Here is an 18,869-nt window from a genome sequence, read left to right on the forward strand (position 1 = left end):
CCAGAGGTGGCCAAACCCTCGATCTCCATCCGGCCCACCCTCAACACACCCCCACCCCCGACACCTCCCCCCCCCCCCCCCCCCCGCCCCAACCCTCATACCCCGACCCTTGGAAGTTGTGGCCAAGAAGGGTCCACTTGCATCCTGCAAGATAACCTTCGGCAGGTCTGGCCCATCTAGACTAGCGTCCTCACCCGGAGTCAGCCAGCTAAACCGCCAGGAGCAACAGGCACCAAAGCTAACCCTAGACTCCCACACCAGCTGTGGGACCAGGGGGTACACCAATGCATAGTGGGAGGGACAGGAGAAGGAAACATACTGAGGGCACGTTGATGGCATGGATGACAATGCACTGTACATTATTTGGCATTTTTTCATGTGCTTTGATTTTTTTTATTCATTCATGGGATGAGGTAGTCATTAGCTGGGCCACCATTTATTAACTGGGTACTTAGGGCTGGGCAAGAGTCAACCACATCATTGTGGGTGTGGAGTCAAATATAGGCCAGGCCAGGTAAAGATGGCAGATTTTGCCCTAAAGGGCATTAGTGAACCAGATGACTCTTTCCAATAATCAGCAATGGCCCCACGAACATCACTGGACTCTTAATTACAGATTCTTACTGAATTTAAATTCTACCATATGCCATAGCAGGATTTGTTTATTTGTCTCTCCGTGTAGTTCCAAATGTAATTGTTCCAGCATGAGGCATCATTTCAGGGCCTGACAGGATGGACTATGGATCAATGCCTGTGGTGAGAGCGTGTTGCAGCATCTTTGAGCAATTGGATCAAGGCATATACAGGGCAATGGGCCCTGCCCTTTGGACCTTGTCCCATAACATTGTTGTTCTGTTCCTTCCTCTGTCTCCAAAAGTGAACGAGTTTGTCAGTGATGTCCGGGGCAGGGAAATGGACAGCAAACACACAGCCAAATGCATTGGGATGGCCCGGGATTATGGACACTGTAGGTCTATGTTCTGTACAGTGCATGGGTCTGTGTAATGTTTATTCCCTTTAAAAGCCTTAACAGTGATGGGTTCTGCAGTCCATCCGTCACAAATGGAGGCACATTACCCACCCACTCAGACTGTGGTTTCAGCCATTTTCTTCTCCATGGGCATTTCTGATCTCCAGCACAATGGAAGGCAACAGTGAATTTTCCTTGGCCAATAGCTCACAACCAAGGCCTTCACTTGTCAACGAACCCCAAGATATCGAAATCCCCTTCCTGGTAGCCCTTGCTACAGCTACTCACCTCCTCAGGACCCCATACAATCCATCAAAATGTGCCTGGACCCCCTCAAGCCTTTATTGTTATGAGGGGACCATGCCAAGTGTAGTCATACACTGAATCATCCCCTTGAAGCCAGGGTGCTTCTGAGTGTGGATGAACCCTCTCCAGAATAGCCCCTTTCTAATCCATGTTGTATCTGATCCTCCGTGTGCTGAGACTGTTGACCTCCTTTACAGTTATCATCCATCCTTACCACCAGCCTGTAGCCCCAGTCTCAAGGCACGGACTCTCTGACCGAGATTACCCTCCTGGGCACCTGACTTTGGCAAATTCCTTGGACTGGTAAAAGAAGCTACTCTTGAGTTGGTGTGTCAGCACCCCTGACTGATGGGTGCCTCTATAGACTTCGCTGAGGTCTACTCCCTGAGTTTCTGGGAAGTGACTCAGTGCAAGGTATGCTGCCTGGTTCTTTACTATATCCACTTGCAGATTCTTTGAGTCACCTTCGCCACTTGCTTTCCCTCCTATTTTTGCACTATCCGCTTGCTTGATAGCACTTTCATCATCCAAGTCATTCATACATTTTGTAAACTAATTGTGACCCCAGCACTGAGCTGTGCAACACGCCAATAATTACAGTTTGCCATCCTGAAAATGTCTCCTTTATCTGAACTTTCTCACTTCCTAAACATCAAATGCTTCATTAACAGAAATAGACTGTCATTAAAGACCTTCGAAGTAAAATAAATCGATATGGTGAAGGGCTATTAATGTTGCTCATCAATATTTTACACAAGGACACTTTAAGTTTTTCTTAAATCCAAACTTGTACTTTATTTAGAAAGAAATGCAATTTCCTTTTCCGATTTGGCGAAGTTGTCATGCATTCTAACTTTAGTGTTTACTTTGGTACATGAAGTTAATTTGCATGGTGATTATACACATTGCATGCCTAAGGATCAAGTCAACATCTTTGGTCATAGCCACAGGGAGTTATTTGGCCCAAGGAGAACAGAAAGAGTCCTCCCGACATTTAAAAGTGGACATATGAGGTTGGCTTCTTTGTTGTATTCTTCTGCATCAACCTTCTGCTGAGCCTTAACTAACTTCCTGGAACACCCCAGGAGGCCAAAACAACAGAGGAACAATTAGAAATGTTGAGGTCTCTTTGCATTTCCTTTTAATTAAAGCAGCATGTTGCCTCTGAAAAGGAACAGGAGTAGGAAATGTACAGTCCTTCCCCTAACAGAGCACCAGTGAATCTGTTGATTAAATACTTAATGCAAGTCAAGATAAGTCAAAGTCTATGAATAGTTTTATATTCTACGTAAAATATAAATCTATCCATATTGTTCGCTTCTTGTCCATCTTTTGGTGCAGTTACTAGTGCTTGTATCATATTGAACATAAAACCAAATGAATCTTCCTCAGTAAGGGAACTTTTAAATGCCATTTGTTGTCTAATAAAGTGCCACTCCCTAATGCTGAAACCCAAGTTCATTTTAATCACTGCTAAAAAAACAAAGCTGAGTCTTTCCACCCAAGAAATCAGCTGTCTGCTGTTCTGAAGAGGTGTCTGTGCACCAATCACTATATTTTTCTGTCATTTCCCACGGCACTCTCATTCTGTGTAGAGAACCCCAGAGATTGATCTGGGGCTGACCTCACTAGTCATTCTGGCTTTTTATGTAACCTTAAATACCTATTAGTTATATCTTCAAACATGAAAATAAATTATGATGTCTTGGCAAGTACCAGTTAGTGAATCAACTTCAAAAATGGCCAAATAGTTTATTTATTTTAATATGAAATGCACCCAGAGTCCAACTTATCCTAGAGCTTTAGGATCATAATTTCTGCTTTCTATTTTAATGCTGACCAGTATAAGAGTAGTCAGTAGCAAAAGCAGAAATTGCTGGAGAAACTCAGCAGGTCTGGCAGCATCTGTAGATGCTGTCCACAGTTCTTTCTTTAATAAGACTAGTCAGTGCTAGGGAATACAAGAGGTTTCAATTTCATCTTTTATATACAGTGCAAACTCAAATCAGGTTTAGGTTAGTAAAATACAAGGTATAGTTCCTCTTACTTAGCCTCAACAATGAGTGAAATTTAATATGCAAATAGGGATTTTAGAATTAGTCAAAATCTCAGCCAATGTGACTTCAGAACTAAGTCCCACAATACCTGTGTGAATATTTTTGTTTCCCTGAACAACTTGCTAATTCTGTGCCAGTGTATGCATACGCTTATGGAACTGTGTGCTTTAGAAACTGGACGAACGTCACTCAAACTCATTGCAGGTTCAGGCAAAACTGAATGAATGGACTCACTGTATCGTAGGCTGCCAGAACCTTCCTGAGGAGATCTGGAACTGGACCCTGTGCCTCCATGGAAGGATACTGTTCACTGAGGTTCAGTGTCACCAGCACTGTGTTGTCACTGTTCAGTAACCATGACGACAACGTCAGAATGCATTGCTTCATATTCGCGGCGGGGGTCAGGCCACACAACTCTTTAAATGAGACCATGGCATTCTGCGTAAAATATAAATCCATCCATGAAATGTGGTGCAGCAGCAGATTCGTGCATTTTGAACGTTTACAACAAGATTGCTTGCATTATTCAATCCAGAATCTTTATAATACATTAATAATATAAAACTGCATTATGGAAGCTCAAAAAACTCATTTTGAAAATGGCATGAAATCTGATTCCGGAGTAAATCCCAACCAATAGCCAAAGACTAATTCTTCAGCAAATTCCACTTGCGTATCAAATGCAAAGCTTTTAACTTACATCAGTTGACATTATTATTCTGACACCCATTTTCGATGCAGAGAAATGGTACAAGGTTGAAGGTGAAAGATTGGAGGTTTTGACAAATGATAATACTGTGACTACTGATCACATCTTGTCTTCCATCAAACACTAAAGGGGATGGGTGAGATTATTCAATAGAAATCTTTCATTCTTTCATCTGATTTTATTTCTGCTCAAGATCAAGAAGCCGAGAAACAGAAATCTGGCAATTTCACATTACTGAAAGGATTAGCCTTCTGATGTTCCCTGAAGGAACTACACTTCACCTCCTTCCTACATCATGCAAAAACTCACCAGGTTTCACATCTGTCCTCAGTTCCACCTCATCAATAACTCTCTCAAATATCTTCAGTTTGTCAGAGCATTGTCTAACGTCAATTTCCTCCAACTAACTATTGAGAGGCATGAAGTCATTAATTCCTGCTAAAGGCTGAGGTTTCGTGTGAGTTAGAATTTGTGCAATTAGCTTTGGTCCCTGCCTCAAGCTCCATTCCCTAATCACCAACTCCACTGCTCTCTCTAACAACTGCCGAAGACTGAACTCGACTATTTGTAATGAGACCAAAAAAATACTGGCGATAACAGTGGGTCAGGCAGCATCCATGTAGAGAAAGCAAGCTAATGTTTCAAGTCCAGATTACTCTTCATCAGGGCTGATGTGAAGCGAGGAGGGGGCTGCATTTATACAATGGCACCTCCAAACTTCACACTGGCTCTGATAAAAAGTCATTTGGACTTGAAATGTCCACACTTGCTCTCTCTCCGTGTATGCTGCCTGACCCACTGCAGCAGTTTTTAATTTTCATTACAGATTCCAGCATCTGCAGCAATTTGCTCCTAGACTATTTGCAATCTCGATGCCACATTGGACCCTAAGATAAGCTTCTGATTGCACCAAAAAGATTCCTTATTGCAATGCTTTAAATGCATTAGCCTCCTGGTAACTGCTTCAAAGAATCAAATCACATTTCTCAAATCCAACCTTCTTGTAACAAATCAATCCTGACTATTCCTGATCAATCTGTGCCTCTCCAAGTATAGATATATTATGTCCCTTAGAATTCTTTCCACTAACTTTGCCACCACTGAGATTAGACTAACTGGCCTGTTACTGCCTGGTCTATCCCTTTTGTTAAATAATGGGACAATATCAGCAGTGCTCCAGTTCTCTGGTATGTGTCCAGACAGTAACTACAAATTACTGCCAAAGCCCCTGATATCTCCTTTTTTGCCTCCCTCAACCATCTGGGATACATCTCATCAAGCTGGTGGGCTTATCCACTATGAAGACTGATAAACCTGCTAATATCAGCTCTCTCTCCATGTTCATTTGTTTTAATATTTCACAGTCTTTCAATCTGATGTCTATACTTGTATCATCCTTTTCCACCGTGCAGACTGACATAAGGTATTCATTGAGGACGATGCCTGTGACTTCCAGATCCATACACATCTGGTTTCTAATGGGCCCTATTCTTTCCGTAGTCATTTTCTTGCTCAGCATCCATTTTTTCAAAAACGCTTTGGGGATTTCTGTTTCCAGGGGGGTTTGCCAGGGATCACTGCTATTTGTTGCATATATGAGTAACTTGGACTTACATGGATGGGTATGATATATTGACAATGCTCTCTCATCCACTCTCAATAAAGTCAAGGATGTCAATTTGCTTTGAAATGAATCACGAAACGCGTCGTAGAGCTCAGGGGTTCAAATAAATGATAACAGTAAGATTGTTACTCAGAAATTCTTCATAAAATTAACAGTTAATGGATAGGACAGATAATCAGAAAAAGCAGTAGATATGAAATGTTTGGAATCATTTAGAGTCATAGAGATGGCTCGGAAACAGATCTTTCGGTCCAACTTGTCCATGCTGACCAGATATCCTAAATCAATCTAGTCCCATTTTTCAGCACTTGTCCCAAATCCCTCTATGCCTTTCTTATTCATATACCCATCCAAATGCCTTGTAAATGTTGTAATTTGAGAATCAATTAAATGCTGCACTAGAGAGTATCAGTAGTTTTGAGGATGGAAGAACTAAAATGGACTGAATGACCTACCTTACTAAGAATTGTGGTGAGAGGAAGGGTGAAGAAGGAAATAGGAGAGCAGATAATAGGCAAAACTGGTGGCACAACAATATAGCATAAACAGTACCTGTACATTTTCTCGTAAATCCGTTGCTTCACGTAAAGGTTGGGTGGCTGCCCTAAACACTTCATCTATAGCTTTGATCCCTATAGTTCTGGTTGATGTATACTCTCTAGCCTTTTTCCCTTTGCGAACTGAAAGCCCCCTTTTCTGAGACTTGCCGCCACCCCGGCGATTGGTGATGGCCACATGTATGAATAATGTGCTATGTGGCAGAAATTCTCCCGTCAAAGACTGAAGGGGCACGTGCCTGTACCCTGCCTGCAGGCATTCAAAGGGAATAGTGTACTGTGCAATGAACTCATCTCCGATGTAGTCATCATCTAAAACTACAAAACGTAACAACGCAAGCTCAGGCAAATTAATTTGAAACTCAAAGCTTTCATCAAAGATGGGGTTGTCCTCATTTTGAGTCACCGTCTTAGTCCTTTGTTCTGCACAGTCAGCTGGTATGCCATGTATCTCCACATAGACATACGGTTCCACAACATCACCCTTGGCTGCGGAACCTTTGGGTTTCGGCAGATTTTGGCCGCTAATGATTTTAATGTGGAGCAGCTGGGCTGAAACACCAGGCAATGAGTCCTTTGTGTTAGCACTGAAGTACGACACCTCTTCCCTCATGATAGCAGGTCGGAGAACATACCCACAGTTTCCGTTCTGTCGAAACCAGCCGATATTGAGATCCATCATGAGTCCTGGAGTCTGATAGTTCATGGCCACTATTTGGCAACCACATTTCCAGAAGTCCTGAGGGTTCATATTACTGGCATCGATCCTCATGGGGCTTGGGTACACCCTGGATAGAAACTTCTTATTATAAATTACGAAGTCCTCTGGATACTCATTGGCAAATCTGTTTGCCACCACCTCATTAAATGAGCAGATTTCCCAATACTTCTGCTTCCTTTTGGAAGCTTCAAAGTCCTTAAACTGCACCGATTTGCAGAAGCTCACCAGATCTGAGAGCTCTTTCGAAAGCCTCAGCTTTTTCTCAGTAACTGTGCTCAAGTGTTCCGCCTCGTCTTCGCCCATCCTCTGACACATTTCAATTCCTTCATCTTCGTCGCTAACATCACCCTCAGAGTCATAACAATTCCCAGGTAACTTTTTACCTTTGAGGAGAATCTTCCCTTTGAGTTGCTCTGGTGACGGGAGATAGTTGTCCTTTGGATCAGGAAGATCTGTGTGCAGTCTATCTCCTAGAATCTTCTTTAGATGCTGAGCCATCACTTTCTGCTGCTGAACTGAACAATGGGTGATCAAGCAGAGAATTAGCAGATGTTCAGACGCCACAAAAGCGTACTTGTTGATCACATCAAGAACGTTCCGAAAGGCTATCTGTGTTGTCATCAGATGGCCAGCATAAATGGAAGGCTCGTTGTCGGGACCATCCCAAACCACCAACTCAATGCTACGGCAACCCATCTTCAGAGCTCGGATATAGCCATTAATATCTGAAGAACCCCAGAAATGGTCCTCCAGGAGACATGCATTATGAGATGCATTAATGTAGTAATGGGACAGAGGCTGAGTCATATCCTGGCACACATTTTCATGTTGTAGGTCAAAAAGATGACACTCCTGTGATAAGAGGTAATTGGTGAAGCCATCTATGGAGAGGAACCCCTTTTCCTGGCCTTCCTGCGATGGTTCATACTTGCGAATGATTTCCAAACACGTATCTTCCGTGACACCCTCCATTCCCTGCTCTGCATCCAGGAATAGCATCAGGTCCTTCGAGTCAAGGTATTCTTTATTGCTGGAAAACTGTACGAGCAGAAAAAATATTTCTGGACGTGTGCAGAGCTCACAGTAAGCCTCAGTGAAAACCTCCAACGTGACGTCCGTCCCCATTTTGTCCTTTGCTTTCTGTAATTCTTTAATTTTGAGTTCCGCTTTTGTGGTCTTCATTCCTGGGCTCAGTCCCTTGATTAGCTGGATGGCGATAGCTAGTGGGATGTGGCCCAGTTTCTCTACATCTGCAGCCTGAAAAACAGTCTCCAGCCATAAAGACCGTAAACTGTTTCGGTCTGACTCGATCGCTTGAAGTGTATCTTTCCCGTATGAAACTAAGTACCTCAACCCCATAACCCAAGTGCTCACAATATCAGCAGAACCAGCCACCAAGTCCAACGATTCATAATTTTCCCCATATATTATTGAAAAAGCACATTCATCTGAAAATTGTTCTGAGATCCCATTACTACGAAGCACTGGGGTCTTCTTCCCCAGTCTCACTTCTTTGATGGATTTTATTTCAATTTTCGCCTTTTCAGAGTCCTTTTTGGATGGCTCCCATCTCAGGGATCTCATGTCAGAATCCAGGATGAAGTAACGGTTGTACACTCTGGAGTTGGAGCGAACCTTTTTCATCTCGCAGCCCTCCAGCATGAAGGAAATGCAGGCTGCAGTGCTGTTGATTTTCCGATCGTTAGGCATGCTGCTGAACGAGACTGTTTTCTTCCTGTCCCTCCTCTGTCGGGTCCCATCCTAAAAAAAAATCCAAGAGAAACAAATTGGTTCGAGTAAAACACATTGGCTTATAGCAACCCTATTAAGAGGTCAGTAAGAACGTAGAAACATAGGAACAGAAGTATGTCGTTCAATCCATTGAACCTGCCCCACCATCATATCTGATTATCCCCTCAATGCCACTTTCCTGCACTTTCTGCATCCATCAATTAGTCCCCCAAAGCCCTATCAATTCACGCCCGGAACCTGCTCAATGATTGAGCTTCCTGAATAGAGAATTCCAAAGATTCGCTGCCCTCTGTTTGAGAAAAATTCTCTTCATCTGAGACTTACATGGCCCACCCCTTATCCTGAGCTTAGGCCCCCTGGTTCAAGAAAGTCAGCAGCCAGGCAAAACATCCTCTCTATATCCATCCTGTCACACCCTGTCAAAGCTGTAAATGTTTCAATGAGAACACCTCTCAGTCTGTGGAACTCCAGAGAACACAGGTATTCTTTCTATATTTCTCCTCTTACAACAGTCCTGACATCCCAGTGATTAATCTGGTAAATGTCCGTTTCACTGCGTCTAATGGTAAGTATATCCCTCCTTAGATAAGGACACCAAAACGGTACATGACAGTTTGGAATAGATTTCACCAAGGCTGCAGTAGGACAGTTTTGCTTCTGTGCTCAAATCCCTTTGGAATAAATGCCAACATGCTGTTTGTCTTCCTAATTGCTTGCTGTATCTGCAAGTTAGCTTTTTGGGACTATTGGACAAGGGCACTCAAATCCCTTTGGACACTTGCACTTCTCAGTCTCGCACCATTTAAGAAATATTCTGCCTTTCTACTTTTATCCTGCCTCCTTTTCTAATGAAGTGAATCACTTCTCAATTACTTACATTGTATTCCATTTACATCACATATTCAAATGATTTCAAAAGTAAGTTAACATCTACTTCTTTTCACCATCACCACTGAATTCCCCCCACCTCTCCCTCCCTCTTGCAGACAATACCTGAAGGGGCAGATGCCATTTTATACTGTTGATAGATGCAAAGATATATTTTGCCACTGTAATAATGTCTTTGACAGGCTCATTCTGAAAAGTAATGACTATTCAGCTCCCTTTCTTTAGAACACTATTTGTCATCAACCTGACATTCATATTTAACCCAAAGCAGGTTTCCTGCTGAAAACTGAATGCAATTTGCAATAATTATTGTGTAAAAAAAACAGTTTCTAATATGTGTCAGTGAAGCCCTAGTGTGGTCTGCCTAATCCATTACTTATTTAAGCGGCATCTGCAAAATTGCATGTGGGGCAGTTGGCCAGAAAAACATAAACTCTTGGCTTTCTGTGAAATGCCCTGACCTTAGACAGAATTTGCAATTTTCAAGACATAGTGCAAGATCCCAATCACTTAATGCTCTTAAAATGGCTTTCAAAAGAACACAAGAACAGGCCTTCTCACAATGTCACTTGGGAAAGAAGAGGATAAGGAGAAACTTGGATTGTATCCTGCTCTACGTCCATGAAAATATCTTCACAGAACATTTTCACCCAAATTAATCCTTCTGCAGATCTCCGACTAGTTGTGTGAGCTAATAGTTTCAGTTACTCACTGAGCTGATGATAAAAGATAAGGTTTTGCAAAATACGAATACCTCTTGATCTAGTTTACAGCAGTTCACAGGAATGAACAAGCAGTCTGTTGATAAACTCTTCACTATCGGTGATAAGATGAGCTAAAATTGGAAAGTGGCGTCAACTGTACTGCAACAATAATTTGATAGCACAAAACCCAAAGTGATCAAAGGTCACGGGGAGAAAGTGGGAGAATGGGGTTGAGAAACTTATCAGCCATGACTGAATGGCGGAGAGGACTTGATGGGCCGAATGGCCTAATTTCTGCTCCAATGTCTTGTGGTTTAAAACCTGAAAAGAGAGATGCGTGGTCAAAGCTTTCAGCTTGTAGTCCAGATTTATCAGTCAGGCTTCCAATGTGGATCTTACACGTTTGCTAGAAACTACAAATATTCACGCACAGGGACCTGACCCCTTACAGAAAAATGAAGATCTCCAGGCATTGTGCCCTTTTTTTGAATAAAACAAAAAACATTGGTGGTGGCATTAGTTCCTGGTGCATTGTTTATGGCAACACCTCGACTAGCATCATCCCACAAACCAGAGAGAAAATGAGGACTGCAGATGCTGGAGAGTCAGAGTCGAAAAGTGTGGCTGGATGAAGGGCTTCTGCGTGAAACATCAACTCTCCTGCTCCTCGGATGTTGCCTGACTTGCTGTGCTTTTCCAGCACGCACTTTTCGACTCATCCCACTAACCAATCAGCTCCCAATTCTCATGGAGTACAAATTGTTGTTCCCTTTAAAAGGGAACAGTCTTGCACCTGTCCTGATGAAGGCAAGATTAAAAGTTTCAGTAATGTGTGTTTTCTTTGAAACTGTAATAATTTATTAGTAATTTTAATGTTGCTTCTTCAGGCCCTCTAATATTATAACAGCTGTAACAATTCTGTAGGAATTTCTTACCTACAAACATGCAACTTAATATTAGGAAATATTTGCATTTACAGAGAAAGAACAAATATTTTTAGCACCTTTCACAATATGAAATGACCAAGATTCAAGATCAGTGAAATCTTTGATGTGATATAAAGAAATGCAACAAGCAATTTATACAAACAAAAGCAGCCAGCTAATTGGTTTCATCCTGGCTACTTAGCATGGCGAATGAGCACCTCCAAGTAGCTGATGACAGGTTCAGATTGTTAAGCAAAGTAACAGCTGACAGGGAGAAATGTTTCTCACTTTCAATTGCTTGGTTGATAATAACGGTTGATTATGCAACTATAGATCTGAGACTTCTGTTATTTATTGTGAACCAAATGGCAGCAGTGGACATGACACCACCTACTGGCCTTTTAAAATACTGAATCCCAGCATGATCACTGAGGGTGGACAGCCACTGTCATCCACACATCAAAGTGTCAAACATCGAAAATAGGAGCAGGAGTGGGCCATTCAGCCCATTGAACCTGCTCCACCATTCAGTTTGATTATGGCTGATCGTTCAACTCAACAGCCTGTTCTCCCTTCTGTGACTCCTCCCCCACCCACTCACAACATATCCTTTGATCTCGTTAGCCCCAAATGTTATGTCCATCTTCTTCTTGAAATCACACATTCCTTAGACCTTGACTGCTTCCTGTGGTAGTGAGTTCCACATGCTCACCACTCTCTGGGTGAAGAAATTTCTCCTCATCTCAGTCCTAAATGGTTTAGCTCATGTCCTTAGACTGTGACCCAGGTTCTGGAGTCGCTGCCGTCAGGAACATCCTTCCTGCATCTATCCTGTCTACTCCTGTTAGAATTTTATAGACTTCTATGAGATCATCCTTTTTCTTCTGAATTCCAGCAAAGAAGATCCGAACCAACTATCTCTCCCCCTACATCAGTCCCTCTATCCTAAGAATCCATGTGGTAAATCTTCACAGCACTCCGTCTGAAGAACATCCTTTCTCAGATAAGGAGAACTAAACTGCATAGAATATTCCATGTGTGGTCTCACCAACGCCCTGTGTAATTGCAAAAAGGCATCCCTACTCCTGGACTTGAATCCTGGTTAGGTAGGAAAAAGAATGCAAATCAATAATTCACAAAGTGCTGCAGGGAATAATGTAAGTTAATTTAGTTGTGTAAAGATGAATATATCAATAGATAGTATTGAATTTTTTATCACTCTCTGATAAGAGGCCAGCTGTGATTTCTCAATTAAAAACTCACCCACGTGCCCAATGTCTCAACAGTCAATGCCAATCCTAGTTCACAATTATAGACAGATTTACTCAAACTGATGCCAGATGTTTTCCTGTGGACCTGCTGTATTTGACAACAAAACACTGCTCAACTTGAGATGACTTCCTGGTTAACGATTACAAAAAATTTGAAGTGCTCTGTTGATCCCCCACAGGAATTCAGTTTGTCTGCAGGAGGAATCAATGAGAACTTTAGTTTCTTTGGAACTGAAAGGGCAGTTCACTCAAAAGATACTGGTATTAGATTTATTTTTAGAAGCAACATTTCTTGACTGGAAGACCCATTTTAACATGACCAAAAATCACCCACTTCACATTCGCAGGTAACAAAGTAACAAGGCTGCAGAAGTTGACATAGCTAAAATCTACAGCTCAAAGTGGTTAGCCAATGGCACCAAACAGGTGTTAACTTTATCGTAATTACAGTGTAATGGAGGTGAATTGTACAGAACTGCCAGTTTATCAATGTAGCACAATCGAGAGATCAAGAATTGTGTTAATTATTCCATCAAATTAGTCACCTCACGACACTCAGTGGGAAATCATTAAAAATATTTGACTTGTTCCACTTTGCTGAAGGCAGAAGCAGGAAAATTCACAGCTTTGCCCAACATATTTGACTTACGGGAGAAAGTGTGGACCGCAGATGCTGGAGAGTCTAAAAGTGTGGCGCTGGAAAAGTACAGGAGGTCAGGTAGCATCCTCAGATGTGCTTTTCCAATGCCACGTTTGATTTATAGCAAAGTTGTGTCCACCAACAAGAAGCTATGGAAGTGATTGTTGGGCCGTTGTTGAGATATTTGCATCATTGGCAGCCACAAGTGAGGTGCTGGCAGACTAAGGTTCACTAATGTGGTGCGATTATTCAAGAAAGGTGGTAAGGAAAAGCCAAGAAACGATACAGCTTTACATTACTGGCAGGCATTCTGAGGGACAGGATTTACATGGATTTGGAAAGACATGGAATAGTGAATGCGGCTTTGTGCATGGAAAAACATGTCTCGCTTACTTTATAGAGTTTTTTGAAGAAATGTTAAAGAAGATTGATGAAGGCAGAGCAGTACATGTTGTCTACACAGACTTTGAAGCGTTTGACAAGGTTCTGCATGGTAGACTGGTTAGTAAGGTTAGATCATATGGGATCCAGGGAGAGCTAGCCAATTCGATTCAAAATTAGCTTGAAGATAGGAGACAGAGGGTGAAGGTGGAGGGTTGCCTTTCAGACTTGAGGCCCATGACAAGTGGTGTGCCACCAGGATTGATGCTGGGTGCACTACTTTTTTGTCATTTATATAAATGGTTTGGATATGAATATAGGAGGTATGGTTTGCAAGTTTGAAGGTGATACCAAAATTGGACGTGTAGTGGCCAGCAGAGAATGTTATCTTAGAGGACAACGGGATCTTGATCAAATGGGCCAATGGGCTGAGGAGTGACGGATGGAATTTATTGTAAATAAATGTGAGATGTTGCATTTTGGTAAGGGAAACCATGGCAGGACGTATACAGTTAATGGTAGTGGCCTGGGAAGTGTTGCCAAACAGAGACACAGGGATGCATGTGCACAGTTCCTTGGAAATGGAGTTGCAATTAGACAGGGTGGTGAAGAAGGCATTTGGGATGCTTGTCTTTGTTGGTCAGGACATTAAGTATAGGACTTGGGATGTCAGGTTGTAGCTGTACAGGACATTGGTAAGGCCACTTTTAGATTACAGTGTACAATTTCGGTCACCCTACTACAGGAAGGATGTTGTTAAACATGAAAGGGTGTAAAAAAAGTTTTACAAGGATGTTGCTAAGACTGGAGGGTTTGAGCAACAGGATGAGGCTTAACAGGCTGGGGCTTTTTCCTCTGGAGGGCTGGAGGCTGAAGAGCGACTTTATAGAGGTTTACAAAATGGTAAGTGACATGGATAGGGTGATAGCCAAGGTCTTTGTCACTCGATGGAGAAGTCCAAGACTCGAGGGCACAGATTTAAGGTGAGAGGGAAGATTTAAATGGGACCTGAGGGTTAACTTCGTCACGCAGAGGGTAGTGTGTGTATGGAACGAGCTGCCAAGGGAAGTGGTGGAGGTTGGTACAATTAACACATTTAAAAAGCACCTGGATGGGTATCTGAATAGGAAGGGATTAGAGGAAAATATTGGCCAACTGTTGACAAATGGAACTCGATCAGATTAGGATGTCTGGTTAACATGGGTCTGTTTTCGTGCTGTATGCCTCTATGATAAAACCATATTTTCTATGAACAAATGTGCAACCTTATTTATAAAGTTATCTTCTTTCAGGATTTGCAATTATCCATTTAGTAGTGGAGACACAATAGACAACAGGTGCAGGAATAGGCCGTTCGGCCCTTCAAGCCAGCACCGCCATTCATTATGATCATGGCTGATTATCCACAATCAGTATCCTGTTCCTGCTTTATCCTATAACCCTTGATCCCACTATCTCTAAGAGATCTATCCATCTCTTTCTTGAAAGTATCCAGAGACTTGGCCTCCACTGCCTTCTGGGGCAGAGCATTCCATATGTCTACCACTCTCTGGGTGAAGAAGTTCTCAACTCTGTTCTTAATGGCCTATCCCTTATTTTTAAACTTTGCCCTCTGGTTCTGGACTCACCCATCAGTGGAAACATGCTTCCTGCCTCCACAGTGTCCAATCCATTAATAATTTATATGTCTCAAGCGCATCCCCTCTCATCCTTCTAAACTCAAGTGTATACAAACCCAGTCGCTCCAATCTTTCAACATATGATAGTTCCACCATTCCTGGAATTGACCTCGTGAACCTATGCTGCACTCCCTCAATAGCCAGAATGTCCTTCGTCAAATTTGGAGACCAAACCTGTACACATTACTCCAAGTGTGGTCTCACCAGGGCCTTGTACAGCTGCAGAAGGACCTCTTTGCTCCTATACTCAATTTCTCTTGTTATGAAGGCCAGCATGCCATTAGCTTTCTTCACTACCTGCTGTGTAGATCACATCTTTGGATAGATGCTAAAACAGAAATGCATGGTGCCATGTAGTAGTTCATTTTAATCCAGGTTAAAATTACTACACACTGTATTCGATACAAGAAATTCACAATACTGAAACCATACCTAATTTACTTCCCAATTTAAAAATAATTAAAGTTTTCTGGCATCTTGAACCACTTACTGCACATTCATGGCTCTGAGCCCAAGGAAAACCACTTCACTGGCATAAAATGGAAATATTGTTGATCTAAATCAGCTAAATGCCTGAAGTCTACCACTCAGACATATCCCTCAACTGCCGTGAAATATTTTAATAGATTGGAACTCCACACAGCCAACTGTTGCGGAGCAATAAGCAGTGCAGGAAGTAGGATAGTGAACTACAGAGTCAAGACAATAGAATACAAATCATGTTTAAACTGATGAGCTCCTGTCAAGTTCCGGTCACCAATGCGCAATGGCGATATATAGTCACTGAAGGCAGTTCACAAAAGAGCCCCAAGTGAGAGGACAATGAAGTTATTTCAACCAACTGAATAAATATATCCTTTTACATCTTAAAAAGAGGAGACAGAGCAGTAAGGTTATACAGATTACAGAATCAGGGTAAAAGAGGAGGAGGAAGCAATAGATTAATTCAGAGGTGAAATTTGAACATCTGTAAAAATTAGTAAAGATCAAATTTGGGAGTTATGCAAGAAAGGTAGCTTCCCTTCAAACAAAGAGTGATCAACACATTGCACTAGCTTTGCATGATTTTGCATGTTTTTCAACCTCATTTGTCTCCTCAGTTAGTGAAAAACATCTTAAAGCACTTGACAAAAAAAAGCAACAGAGTTCTCCCAAAGAACTGGGCAATATTTACCCCTTAATCAACACAACAAAAGCAGATTATCTCATCACTTCTTTGCGGGACCTTGCTGTGTGCAAATTGGTTGTTGTGCATTCTTTTATACAGCAGCAATGCCCTGACTGCAAAAGGCGCTATATGAATGCAAGATTTTTCTTTCTATTCCACTTCAAGAAGCATATTCCCAGTAAATTACCCAAGCCGAATGATGGTGATGTCAAAACAAATGACGCTGTGGCACAATTTTGTGAGTGAGAGGTATGAAAGGCAACATTCCCATCAGTGATAAGCTGGGAGTCTAGGAAGATCTTAAGGATATGTGCAACCATTTAATATTTCTTGCACAATATACACTTTAGTGAACCACAGCTGTTTTGACCTCCCTATTGTAAAAACATGTGCAAAACGCATTAGAACTTGCAGAACACATTAAAAGTCTTCCTTTCTGATTTGTTTGAAGGATATGAGCATCGCTGAATGGCCAGCATTTATTGCCTATACCGAATTGTCATGAGAAGGTGATTGTGAGCTGCCTTCTTGAACCATTGCAGTCCACCTGCTGTGGGTTGGCCCACAATTCCATTAGGGATAGAATTCCAGGATTTTGACCCAGTGACAGGAAAGGAACAGAGATATATTTCCAAGTCCAGATGGTGAGTGACTTGGAGGGGAACTTGCAGGTGCTGGTGTTCTCATGTATCTGTTGTCCTGTCGTTCCAAATGGAAGTGGTCACGGGTTTGAAAGGTCCTGCCTGAGGATATTTGGTAAATTTCAGCAGTGTATCTTGGAGATGGTACACACTGCTGCTACTGAGCATCAGTGGTGGACCGAGTGAATGGTTGTGGATATGTTGCGGCACGGTGGCAGAGTGGTTGGGCGGCACGGTGGCACAGTGGTTAGCAGTGCTGCCTCACAGCACCAGAGACCTGGGTTCAATTCCTGCCTCAGGCAACTGTCTGTGTGGAGTTTGCACATTCTCCCTGTATCTGCGTGGGTTTCCTCCAGGTGCTCCGGTTTCCTCCCACAGTCCAAAAAAGTGCAGGTTAGGTCAATTCGCCATGGTAAATTGCCCATAGTGTTAGGTGAAGGGGTAAATGTAGGGGAATGGGTCTGGGTGGGTTGCTCTTCAGAGGGTCGGTGTGGACTTGTTGGGCTGAAGGGCTTGTTTCCACACTGTAAGTAATCTAATTCAGTGAGCTGGTTTATCCCGAATGGTATCAAGCTTTTTAGTATTGTTGAAGCTGCACTAATCCAGGCAAGTGGGAATGATACTACCACACTTCTGGTTTGAGCCTTGTAGGTCTTGGGGAGTCAAGAGGTGAGTTACTTGCCACAGTATTCCTAGCCTCTGACCTGCTCTTCTACCCACTGTTTGTGTGGTGAGTCCAGTTTCTAATCAATGGTAACCCCCAGGATGTGGACAGTTTGGAATCTAATGATGGTAACACCACTGATTGTCAAGGGGCAATGGTTAGATTGACTCTTATTGGTAATGGTCATAGTCTTAAAATCATGTTAACCATGTTTGACAGGAGAAACCCCACTAATACTAAAAAGCCAAAACTAATATCGAGTCTCGGTATAGGAGGCTTCACGTATGCCAGAATTAGTTTTGCTAACTCTCAGGTTCTTTATTATCAAAGTAGAGGTCAGAAGCTGCATTTTCAAAGTGGGACATTTTATAATAGGAGCCCTCCTTAGCTCAGTACTGCTCCCCTATTTATACAAAACCTCATGCTGCCTACATGTGAAGGTAATTTTTGAACATTGATTGAAATGTTTTCGAGCCATATCTGGTACTTCTATTGGCCAAGTGGGTGTTCCCTGATGTGCGCTGAATCTTGGAAAAGAGAATATGGCGCATTTTGGTTGGCAATTGAATTATGTTTGGCACAATCGAACTTCCTGCCTCAAGGGGACTGAGGGAAGAGGAAAGGAATTGCATTTGGCTGAAAGAAGCAACAAAGCAAACTTGTCAACAGTCAAAGGAAATGTGCCTTTTTAAACTCATTTCAAATTTGCCACCTTCCTTCCCAACAATCATCTAATCATTTGGTGATTGTTGGCCAGAGATATGAAGGGTAAGAGAGGTAGGCAGCTAGAGCAGGAGTCTTTTGTGGATATCCCATTTCAAATAGGTATGCTGTTTTGGAAAATGTAGGGGGTGATGGATTCTCAGGGGAACGTAGCACAAACAGCCAAGTTTCTGGTATTGAGACTGGCTCTAATGCAACGAGGGGAATGTCGGCTTCCAAGAGATCAATTGTGTTCGGGGATTCTGTAGTCAGAGGTACAGACAGACATTTCTGTAGCCAGCAGAGAAAAAGCAGAATGGTGTGTTGTTTCCCTGGTGCCACGATCAAGGATGTCTCAGAGAGGGTGCAGAATGTTCTTACGGGGGAGAGGGGCCAGCAGGAGGTCATTGTTCACATTGGAACCAACGACATTGGAAGGGAAAATGTTGAGACTCTGAAGGGAGATTACAGAGAGTTCAGTAGAAATTTAAAAAGGAGGTCCTCAAGGG

The 18,869-nt window shown here is 42.4% G+C and overlaps 1 protein-coding gene across 1 annotated transcript in view; it reads right to left on the reverse strand.

The window, feature by feature from the left end:
* LOC140465764 (inactive phospholipase C-like protein 2) overlaps positions 1-18,869 on the reverse strand; it is a 218,008-nt gene that overhangs the window by 69,627 nt on the left and 129,512 nt on the right. Inside the window, exons 2-3 of the mRNA XM_072561496.1 lie at positions 6,219-8,705; positions 3,568-3,771 (exon numbers count right to left, since the gene is read on the reverse strand). Of these exons, the coding sequence (XP_072417597.1) occupies positions 3,568-3,771; positions 6,219-8,705 (2,691 nt within the window). The remainder of the gene's footprint in view (positions 1-3,567; positions 3,772-6,218; positions 8,706-18,869) is intronic.

The sequence above is a fragment of the Chiloscyllium punctatum genome, chromosome 42 (genome assembly GCF_047496795.1).
Source record: "Chiloscyllium punctatum isolate Juve2018m chromosome 42, sChiPun1.3, whole genome shotgun sequence".
Taxonomy (NCBI): domain Eukaryota; kingdom Metazoa; phylum Chordata; class Chondrichthyes; order Orectolobiformes; family Hemiscylliidae; genus Chiloscyllium; species Chiloscyllium punctatum.